Below are 12,282 nucleotides of genomic sequence, written 5' to 3' on the forward strand. Positions count from 1 at the left end.
GGTCACTATGAGTCAGGTCCAACTCAATGGCACATAACAACAACATAGATAGATAGATAGATAGATAGATACATAGATATAGTAACTTATATAGTAACTCCAAACCAAACTCATTGCCAATGAGTAGATTCTGACTCGTAGCAACGCCCTTTGGGTTTCTGAGGCAGTAAATCTTTATGGAAGTAGATTGCCCAGTGTTCCTTCCCCAGAGTGGTTTTATGAAATAAATGCAATGTGGAAAGAAAAAACATAGTAATTCACCTTGCAACCCACTATGCTCAACCATAGTATATATTAATACACTTTCCTTCTGGTCTAGAGATATTTTAATAGCCAGCATTTGTCAGATTAGAGAAATGTGTATGGAGAAGATTTTCAACACTGTTATTAGATCCTTTTCCTAAGTCGGGATGCTTTCAAAGAAGATATTTTGAGAACAGCTCTAAATGACTGGGTCCAATGAATAAGAATGAGGACTTGGCACCAGGCAGCATTCTTATTTCTTTTTCTATAAACAAGATTATAGATGATAATATACACATACACAGTCACAGCCATGCTATCATTACAAACAATATTGTTGCATTTCACCTAAAAATACTGTGTTGAGCTTTTTTTTTAAAATACTCTGTAATTTTGTTTAAAGCACAACATTCAAAACAAATGCTTAGTGTATGCTCTTGTCTGCAAGCTCTTCATCTCAATTAAAAGTCAAAGGATTTAAACCAACAGTCAGATCAGACTTTGTTCAGTGCCCAAAGTAATGAGTATGGTCCTGAATTCTTTTAATTTCCTTTACAGCGTGTACAATCATCTCATTCCTCTCCCCAAAAATGATAAAAACAAACCAATAGTCTCTTTAGAAGTATCTAATCTGAAGCTCTCAAATGGTTTTCAATAAAATGATTATGGTTTCTTTTCCCTCAAGCTTTCAGTATTTTCAAAATGTCTCAAATACCATGACTTGAGAATGTGCCATATGTTTTCACAAAAATGTGGCAATTATTCAAGAAACTATTTTATTATAGTTCTCATGTTTTTCAGATTTTCCTAATCACTAGTTGCACGGTATATGTGAAGAGATTGAGTCAGATCACTTTTATGGGATTCTCATCTGGTTTTGCATTTTCAAGTGATTTTTAAAGACATGCCCTGGAATGATCTAAACCAAACCTCAGATACGTTGAGCCAATTCCATTCCATTTGCATCCAATTACTAACAAAGGCCTCTGAAGAGGTCCGTATCATGCGTTCTAAACCAGTTTCTCAACGCTGACATACTGGGTTGGATAATTCTCAGTTGTGGGGAGGACGAGGTGTTCTGCACGTTGTATGACATTAGCAGCATCTCTGGCCTCTATCTGGTAGATGCCAGTAGTATCAACTTCCCTGATGTGATAATCAAAAATGCCTCCAGACATTATCAAACAGCTTCTGTCTGTGTGTGTTTGTGTAAAATTTCCCTCAGTTGAGAAGTTTCCCCATGAAACATGTTCTTTGGCTGTTTGTTGATGTTAAGATCTCAATGCTCTTGTTTCTGTTGCAATAAATGTGGAAGTTAACTGATACATTAAGGAGACTCAAAAATAAAGAACCAAGGATAATTCATCACTGAAGATACTACAATCACAGAATGACCAATTTTCAAACTTTGCTAAAACCAGTCTAAGCCCCAATTCTTAAAGTATATAAGAATGTGACTTCTGTATCTTCTTGCTCACTGCTAGTCCAGCAAGAATTGTATAAAATTTGAAAGCAACAGAGCAGCTACTATAATAAAGATTCCACTATATGTCTCAATTAATACCATAAATTCCTGAAATATCTTTGGATGCAAAAACACTTCTGATGTAAAGCAGTCTAACCAGAGATTTAGTCTGTGAAACACAAAGACTTAATTAGCATATCCCAGCCCATCACACTATGTCTCTGATTGTAGCTCCAGGGACTACATAATAGCCTCTGTGGTCAGGGAAGAGAGGATAAAGAGCAAAGTAGATGTTTCTGAAAATTATCTGTATCTATATGCATATGAGTAAGGATGTGGAGGTAGATATGGATAAGGATATATAGAGATGAGAGAGCAACAGAGCTAGAGCTAGAGAGATACAAATATATATACAGATAACTACTCTCCTGAAACAAAGGCCCTACACAGTAGTTCATGTATGAAGCTCTCCTGCTCAGGATTTTTCAGGAATCTCGCTCGTGAATCTTTACTTTAGACACTTGTGCCCTTGCCAAAGCATAGGTAGTAAACTAACCTGTGTGCGGATTAAGAAGGATGCTTCCAGGTGGGATGCCTGTTGCAGCTTCGAGTGGAAGGAGGATGTAGCTGGTGCTGCTCGGAGTGACTTGCCCCCCCATTCCATTCTCAGTATAGGGCACACAGCTGGAAGAACTGACTGCCACGCCCGAGACCAGGGGTGCGCTCTGGATGGGTGCATGGGTACGGGACAGCGATCCTGAGGAACCTGCACTGCTGGAAGATTCAGAACCTGGCAGAGAAACAGATCAACAAATCATTCAGCACATGGAGAGGAGGAGAGAAAGCACAGCTCCCGGTCTACATGTTCATTTTCACACGATCCATCATTAAAGAATTTGAAGTGCAGGCTGCAGGATGAGATTAATGAATGTCTTTCCCACATTTTGGGCTCATACTTTATTGAAATCTCTGCTGCCTGTTATTCAGATGTGTCAATTTTCTGCGAAAAGAGGGGTTAGGGCCTTCTCCCATGCCACTTATGTGATAAATTGGTAAATGGTACCCTAAAGCTCTAAACTCAGTGCCTGAAAACTCCCATCTTCCCAAATAATTAATGCCATGGAACTATTTTACTGAGCTGGAATGATGACAATGAAATGACCAAGATGGCAGTAAAACAGGGTGTAGCTTAAGGAGTGCTGATCATGTTCATGGGTTTAAAGTACTTGCTCTCTAAAACCCAAACAGCTAAAATGTAAATGGGCCTGTTTAAAAATAATCTTTTTTTGCTGCAGGTGTCAGTAAATAGCACTGAATCATACCTACTGGAAGAAAAGTATATTTGAGTGAACAAATCTCAAAATCAAATGGATCTCAAGGAGCAGTATGGGTTAGGAGAACATGCATAGGATTGAAAGTCAAAAGGACATGGCTTGCATAGGGACTCAGCCTTTTTAACCTTCTGACCAGGGCAATGGTAGGGCATTCAATATTAGTTTCCCTTTTTCATACAGCTGAAATAACATTGACTTTAGAAATTAAGAATTACACTGTGCCCCCCCCCAAAAAAAAAGATGTGAGAAATCAATTATATAACCTAACACATGCTATGTGAGAAATAGATGGTCCAAACAAAACCAAGCCCACTTCCACTGAGTCAATTCTGACTCATAGCAACTCTATAGGAAAGAGTAGAAAGGCTTCATAGGGTTTCTAAGACTATAAATCTTTATGGCAGCAGATTGCCTTATTTTTGTCCCACGGGGCAGCTGGTGGGTTCGAACCATTAACCTTTTGGTTAGCAGCCTAGCACTTTAAATACTGAATCAAACAGATGGTATTATTATTTTTAATAAGATAATATATTTAAGTCCTGAAAGGTACTGCACTGTACTCTACATATTTGGAGAACTCTTATTAATATAGCCAACAGGTGAACCTGGGAGGGCTTGGGCTTCTTGATAATAACTGAGCATCCTTCAGATGGCACAGAAGAGTGAAATCACAGGGATGAGAGTGGACAATGGACTTCTTAAAAATATGGAGGTAACTGAGACAATGTGCAGAAGCATTGATGGTGGAGTCTAGCCCTAATCATATACCATCTCGCTGCACTTTGGATACAGAGAAACACCTTGCCACAATCCATATTGACTGGGTACTCACAGCCCTTTACTGCAGCCAAAGCCAAGCAGCTCCAGCACCCTTAACTATGGTTGTTCAGGGCACTACTCATTCACCTAAGCATCTGAGAAAAAACATAGCAGCCAAAATTTCTATGTTCATAACGTCAAACTAATAGATTATTTAGACGACACCATGGGTTGCAAGAATGTAATGCAAGAGTTTTATTAAATTATTAACCCACAACTATTGATTTATGTCATTAAAAATGCATTCCCTGTTTCATTAAAGGTCAAAATATATAGACAACTCTTTTCAAGATTCTAAAATGTACTCTTAAAATAAACTTTAGATCTTTTTAAGGGCATGACAAGAATACAATATGCAATTGCAGATAGGAGAGTGTGATGATTTTGGAGGAGGACAGTCATATTTATTGAGCACTTAGCATGCATAAGTACTTATATGAACACATTAATAATAAATACTATTACTACCCACCAGCCACTCCTTGGAAGGAAGGTTGGGCAATCTACTTCCATAGTGATACCACCTTGGAAACTCAAGGAGGGGTCGCTCTGAGTCGGGTCTGACTCCACGGCACATAACAACAACTGCCTATACATAGAGGTGAGCTGAAGCACAGAGCAGTCAGAGAGGCTGGCTCATAGAGCTTGATAATGGCAGAGTTGAGATTTGGTCAAGACAGACTGATCTACAGCTCAAGCTTTAACCACCACCCCACATTGCCTCCTGAATGTATCCTTGTATACCAAGAACTGTCACAGATGTTCTTGGTTGGACATCACTGCTTTTCCTATAACTTATTTTATTGTTAATGAAAAAGTCTCAGGTTAGTTCAGTATATTCCATCTAAATGGTTCAGAATGTTGATGAGATTCGAAAGATGTTTGGGGAAGAAAGTAAAGGCTGTCAAAGGACAATTGAAAACAGGTTCTCCTGCTAAGAGGAGTTTTGACATCATACTCAGAGGTCACAGTCCCAATACATACGCTAGCATTTGTTTGGGACTTGCAATGTATAGTTTGATGCTACAGTCCAAGTATGATACTAGTGCAAAGTGAGCAACAATAGTAATGACAGTAACAAAACAATGAAACCTCTGCCTTGCAGACCCTTAAGGTCCTGCAATAAGTGATTGACCTCATCTCTAGGCTGAGAGATCAGACAGCAAGAAAGAGATGGGGCTGTTTAGGCACATCCCAACTCTGATTTCAGGTGTGAGGTGTTACTGGTACAGGTGTGTGTTTGGGTATTTGGAAGGAGTTGACATACACAGATTAAAAGTTCACCACCAAATCAAAAGACTGACTCAATTTTGGCTCTTGGGAGATGGCCATTTCACCGATTTACAGTATTGTTCTCTTCTATGACATGGAAAAATGCAAACAAACAAATAATGTGGTAGCATCAACAAGAACAGCTAGGTGCCAATGTAGATTATTTGATTCCATAAGGTAAAGGAAGGAAGAAAAACTGAATTTGGTTTAAATTCTCCATGCTTGCAAAGATGGACGGCAAGCCTCTTGGCAGGAATGGCTTAGCTATCAACATGCAGCCAGGGGGCTTAGTATATAGCCCTTGTGGCCAGCTTCTGGACAGCCTGCAAACCTCATCCACACAGGATCAGGGAGAGAAATATTCTGCCCATAGCCAGCATTACTTGATCAAAAACAAAAGCTAGTAATGATAATAAAAGGCAGAGGATTAGAAGCATTTTTTAAAAAATGAAAATGATACTTGTAAAACTTAAGATTTTGAATGCTAAGAGTTAAAAGTGTTTCTGGTTCCCTTTTGTTTAGGGGCTTAATAGTGCAAATATTTTTCAAATGTGACTGTATGATGGGTACCATGCTACTCACTGGATATGAACTGTTTTATCTAATTTTCACAGCAACCTCATTTTGAAGATGAAAAATGATCCACCTACACGCTCAACAGATTTTCTAAACTCGCCGAGTGTGTGACAGATCCTGAGTTCAAACCCAGCCAACCTGATTGCAAAGGCCACTCTCTCAGCCTGCAGGTTGTTTACTTACCCTGGAGTCACTTCACAAACAATCAGATGGTGACAGGGCCCTGACCAGACCTGTGCCAAGTTCTAGGAGATACTGCAGAGAAATTCAACAGGTGGTGGAGGGCAAGGAGAAAACATCTAGGTGGCTCACAGAAAACTCAGGAGAGGAGCAGGAGAAAGAAAAAAAATGTAAAATGGGGAAGGAATGAAAAAAAGATCACAAGGCGACACAAAATGGATACAACGAGTTAGGAAGAATGTGAAGAAGGGGCATGGGCAGATTCCCTCAGAACAGAGGCAACACTCTCCCAGAAGAAGAGTTGTGGGGTTTGGTTCTAATTCTAGCACTTCCTAGCTATTTTTCCTTCAGGAAGTGAATGCTTCTTTAGGTCTCAATATACTCCTTTGTGAAATACAATGAAACCTGGGAAAGCTGGAAGCTGTGTAAGGCAGAAACCGTCAGAGAGAAGGAAAAAAAAAAAAACTCAAATATTTTCCACTATAATGAGCACTCGGAGCTCTGGTAGCGTAGTGCCTAATGCATTTAACTGCTAACCAGAAGGCTGGCGGTTCAAACCCACCAGCCACTCCTTGGAAGGAAGATGGGGCAATCTACTTCCGTAGTGATATCACCTTGGAAACCCAAGAAGGGGTCGCTATGAGTCGGGTCCAACTCGACAGCACATAACAACAACAACAACAACATAATGAGCACTAGAAATGTGGTCTGCAACCCGTTAAAAGTGGAAAACTTGCAAGAATTGGGAAAACCTGATAGCCCCGTTGAGTACCGGCTCTGACTCTCACAGGTTTCACTGTATAAACCACCAGACTAAATGCTGAGTAAGGCCTCTGTAACCATAAAGTATTTTTTTCTCCTGAATTAGTAATTCTAAAAAAACATTTTCAGGTTCAAGGGTCAGGATTCAGTAGAATAACCTAAAGCTTTCAAGATTGTAAGGAAGAAGAACATATCTAGAATGCTTTAGGACAATGATGAGAATAAACAAGAAGAAATGATGAGAAAAATATTCCAGGGTGTAGATAAGGAAAGTGACAACAATAAGCCTACCATTGCATCCAGAAAACAAAATGCTAGAAAAATTATTAAAATGAGACAGAAGAGCATCTTATTGTTCCAGAGATGTTCTCAAAGAGTGACCCACCGAGCAGTAACATCAAGATCACCTGGGAACTTGTTTATAATACAAATTTTCCAGCACTAGTCCCACACCTCTTGAAACAAAAACTCTGGGGCATGACCCAGAGCTCTATGCTTCAACAAGCTCCCATGTAAATCTGATACAGACTAACATTGAGAATGCCTGCTCTGGAGATCAAGAGGGAGGGAGGGTAGTAAAACTATGGAGTTTGGCCAGTTTGAGAAGAAATAGGTTTCTGTACCCTTATTTCTCAAAAACATTGCCACCACCAGGGAACAGCGGAGAATGGAGTGGAGATACCATTCAAATGCTGTTCGCTAGGAATGATAAAATGGCATCATCTAGCTTGAAGGTATGTATGTTGGGCATCTGTTAGGTGACAATTACTAAGCTCAGTGTTGGTGATAAAATGAAAAAAGACACAGTCCATGCCTTGAGGAAATGTTCTTGTATGCTCAGATGTCAGTGATTTGTGTTTTCCAAAATGTAGGAAAATATGTTCCCAACATGGAAAAGAAAAAAATCTTATTATTATTCTATTTAAAGAAAGAACCTACATAATTAGAAGACTAGAAAAGTAACTTAAATGTTACAATTCCAGACTTTGTTTCCGAAAGGTCAAAAAAAAAAGTTTGCAATTGTACTGCGCACAATGAGGTAAAAAACGAAAATGGGAAATTTAGGCTTTTCTGAAGCTTTATGACAGAAAAACTGACAGCTTTGCTTCATAAAACCATCTTGGGAAATTATAAGCTTGTTTTGACATCTTATCTTGATCTCCTGCACACACAAAAAATGTTTCCTTCCCCTGCCTGCACCATGACAAGCTTTCAAATGGAGACATTTAGATTAAAAGGAAAAAAAGAAAGTCAGAAGCACTTACAATTTCTAATCATTCTTCAAAGAACATGGCGTTTTAGGATTCTTGAAGTGTTTTAAATGTTTCCAAAGAGCTTAGCTTTGGAAGTGATTGGGGGATGGTGCACAGAAAATGATGATTAATTTAAAAATCTTAAGAGCTCTTTTGGTGTGCTGCAGTTTTTAAGTGCACCATTTAAGGTACTTGGTTTCTGCATTTTAAGGAGATTTAAAAGTATTTAACCTTTCTTAGTTTACAAGAGCTCAAGTGCACCACAGTGGATTTTCTTGACTTTAGTTGTTGCAATAGTGGGATATGAGAGCAATTAATTACAGTAAGAAATCAAGAATTCATGAGTTGGAGAATAAAAGATTATAGAAAGGCAGTGTGAGCCCACCAGAATCTTTCCAAGAAGCAGGGTATATAAAAAATAGTGGCTATGGCAAAATGCTATTAATCTTCTGGCTATTTAGGATAGCAGGAGATAATTTCTTAGGAGGCATTTATTAACAACATAATTATGCTAAGCCATCACCATAATGAGCCCAGATTTTTCGAAGAGGCTCCCCCTGACTGTGAGCATGGGGATTGGTTAGGACAGTATTCACAGCTGTGGTCAGCCCTTGTCTAAGTTCTAGTTGTCATCTTCCAATTATCACCCCATGCCTGCTCATAAAGAGCTCTGGTGGTGCAGTGGGTAAGGTATTTGGTTGCTAACCATAAGGTCTGCATTCAAACCCACTAGCTGCTCCATTGGAGGAAGATGAGACAATCTACTGCAATGATACTGCCTCAGAAACCCAAGGAGGGGTTGCTATGAGTTGGATCCGACTCCACAGCAGTGGGTTACGTTGTTGTTTAAGTAATACTGGTGGCACAGTGCATATGGCATTTGACTGCTAACAAGAAGGAAACCCAATGGGACTGGTGGTTCAAACCCACCAGCTGTGGAAGGAAGATGGGGCAATCTACTTCCACAAAGATTACTGCCTTGGAAACCCATCACAGGTTGCTATGAGTTGGAGTGGACTCAATGGCAGTGGATGTGGTTTGTTTGGATTTTTGAGCACTATGATGTCTGTGATTCCATTAGTTTAAAGTTGTTTTAAGTTGATGGTTCTTCCAGGTCTCTCTTTTTCACTCTTGTCCCAAAGACTGTCCATGCAAACTCAACTGGCCCACTTCAAAATATCACTCTTTACTTGGAAGGACAAAAAAGAACAATAAAAGATGCTTGCATTTGGAAACTCTAAACCTCTCCAAGGTTGACTTTTTTCATCTGCAAAGCAGGGATGAAAACATTAAATGAAAATTATAAAAAACAACAACAACAATAAGAACTAGTGTTTATTTAAGGTTTTTAATTTGCCGTTATAGATTGAATTATGTCCTCCAAAAATACGTGTTGTAAATCCTAATCTCTATACTTATGGTTATATAATCCCATTTGGGAATGGTTTATCTTTACTATATTAATGAGATAGGATTAGCGTAGGGTGGCTCTTTTGAGGCAAGTGAGCAACACAGATGCCAAGACACAAGGAGATGTCCAAGGAACCAGAAAGCAGAAGCTGAGTAGACAAGGACCTTCCTCCCAAGTAGACACAAAGAGAAAGCCTTTCACTACAGCCGGCGCCCTGAATTTGGACTTCTAACTTCCTAAACTGTGAGAAAATAAATTTCTATTGTTAAAACCATCAACTTGTGGTATTTCTGTTATAGCAGCACTACAGAATTATTACACATGTGAAGCATTATTCTAATCACTTTAGATACATTGGCTCATGTAGTTTTTGCAACAACCCTGCCATAAGTACTATTGTTATTTCCATTTCTCAGATGAAGAAACAAAGGCACAAATACATTAAATAACTTTAATACTAACCAATATCATACTAACACTGTGCTACTCAGGAGCCCAAACTATTAATATAATATTTACTTTACAGAGTGATTTTAAGTATTAAATCTTAGTATGAACTTTAAAAAAATCTAACATTTATTAAACAGTTTCATGCTATGGCAGTCATTTTTATACAAATGCCTAGTCTAAGCTGAGGTGGATTCGAGTTAACATTCTACTATAATTTACATCTATAGGTAAGGAAACTGAGGATTAACTTGACCTATGTAAACAGCTAGCAAGTGGGAATGATGGTATTTAAAGCCCACCATGTGACTTCTCAGTGCTCCCTGTAATTAATAACATCATCATCATTGGTTACTTGAAGTCAGAGGGAAGTGTGACCATATGGCTTGACTAGAATACAGAAAATAGTACAGGACACACCCTCCTTCAGTACTAGCTACCTGCTTTGGACAGCTTCCCGGTACTCCTGCTACTGGACGTGCTGTCACCTCTGGTCAGCACTGTGATGCCACCGAAACTCGCTGTCTTGGTCATGGCTGGCTTCAGATTGCGGTTAGAGCTGTCAGAGTCCGTGCTGCTCCAGGCCCTTTGGTGGTCAGACCACTTGAGTTCATTCTCTGAGCTGCTCTGTCGACTCCCAGATGTCCTCCCTGAGCCATCTCTGTTGCCCCTGAAGTAGGACCGCCAGAAAGATGCACAGGGACAAGTGTTACATTGCACGACCAGTGTAGACACCAAGCAGGGCCTTTCTTGGAAGAATTGTCTACACTGGACCCTTCTTGCCAACCCTTTTCATGAAACCTGTTTACCTTGCAAAGAGTGCCACAAATAAATCAATGATGTACAGACAGAGAACACATCACACCCCTGTTACAAACAGAAGAACCAAACCTAGAAATGTCAAATGGTCCCTCTGCCAGTGAAGGAGAAGCAATTAAAAAATAGGCTATAAAATGAAATTGTTAACTTATCTGGGGAGGAGGAGAAAAGGATTAAGTCCTGCTGACTTAAATCAACCACAAATGAATATGTGGGAATACTATTTTGCCTTTCCTTTCAACATTCCAGTATTGAGCCATGAAAAATGTCCACAGCCCCAGAGTTAACTACTTATTAATTAAATTTCCAACTTCATGATATATGTTGTTGTTTCTAGTTGCCCTTTAATTGAATGCAACTCATGGCAACCCCACGTGTGCAGAGTAGAACTGAACTCAATAGGATTTTCAAGCAGTTTTGGAAGCAGTTTGCTAGATCTTAGTTCCAAGGCACCTCTGTGTGGGTTTGAACCTCCAACCTTTCAGCTAGTAGTCCAGTGCTTTACCATATGTGCCACCCATAGACTCCTTCATGATATATAGTGGATACATATAGTGATATATATATATATACATACAGTGATCACAGGAGCTCTGGTAGCATAGTGCCTAAGGCATTTGACTGCTAACCAGAAGGCTGGTGGTTCAAACCCACTAGCCACTCCTTGGAAGAAAGGTTGGGCAATCTACTTCCGTAGTGATACCACCTCGGAAACCCAAGGAAGGGTCTCTATGGGTTGGGTACGACTCAATGGCACATAACAACAACAACAACGTAGTGATCACAGATGACCTGGGGTAGATCTCCAAATGCATTTCTTCCCTCTGAATTCACTAAGGCTTTAAGTAGATAGCACAGAAACTACCCTGTTTACCTGTGATAATTTTGCCCAGTGAGTTTAACCTTCATGGGCAGAGGAAAGAGTTCTTCAGTTCTTTCACATAGAAAAGCTTATGATGACAACGACAACAACAACAACAACAGTGTAAACATTAAACTGACATGAAACTGTCCAAGGGGATCAGTGGGAATGCAAAATCCTTGAAAGGTGAAAGAGCACAAAATTCAAACAGAAAGAGTGAATGTACTGGAAGGGGTCCAAAGTCAGAAGTGAATTCTGAAGACTCCAGAAAACATGTAAGTGTGCAAAACTGCACCCATTTTACAAAGGAAGTTGATGAAATTTACATTTTCATTGGTTTCCAATCTGCTTAAAAAGTAACTTTACTAATATTTTCAAAGTTCTTTTTTTTTTTTTCCTTCTTTTTCCTGAAGTTGGAAAAATGCCCTAAGATCCTCATGGATTATAAATAAGTAACCTTTTGCTGTGGAGTCAATTTTGATTCACAGTGACCCCGTGTGCTGTAGGGTAGAATTGCCCCATAGGGTTTTCTTGGCTGTAAGTGTTATGAAAGCAGATCACCAGGCCGTTCTTCTATGGTGTGGCTGGGTGGCTTCAATTACCAACCTTTAGGTCAGTAGTCCAGCAAAAACCATTTGTGCCACCAGAGACTTCATAGTATTGTAAAGGTGAAATAAATCATGGGCAATAGAAATAAGCCCAAATTTTATATCGGTATGTAATGTGATATATCAGAGTCTTAACCCAAATCTCACAGATGTGATTGGTAGCTTTGTTGATAAATACGGCTGTTGAGATGCTAAAAGTATGAGTTTTTGAATGAAACCTTCACTGACTAA

At 39.4% G+C, this 12,282-nt stretch overlaps 1 protein-coding gene across 1 annotated transcript in view; it reads right to left on the bottom strand.

Moving 5' to 3' along the window:
• ARPP21 (cAMP regulated phosphoprotein 21) overlaps positions 1-12,282 on the bottom strand; it is a 150,443-nt gene that overhangs the window by 94,515 nt on the left and 43,646 nt on the right. The window contains exons 12-13 of the mRNA XM_042782805.1: positions 10,203-10,432; positions 2,265-2,498 (exon numbers count right to left, since the gene is read on the bottom strand). Coding sequence (XP_042638739.1) covers positions 2,265-2,498; positions 10,203-10,432 — 464 coding nt within the window. The remainder of the gene's footprint in view (positions 1-2,264; positions 2,499-10,202; positions 10,433-12,282) is intronic.

Source organism: Orycteropus afer, unplaced genomic scaffold (assembly GCF_000298275.1).
Source record: "Orycteropus afer afer isolate SDZICR_OR568_19922 unplaced genomic scaffold, OryAfe1.0 scaffold00473, whole genome shotgun sequence".
Taxonomy (NCBI): Eukaryota; Metazoa; Chordata; class Mammalia; order Tubulidentata; family Orycteropodidae; genus Orycteropus; species Orycteropus afer.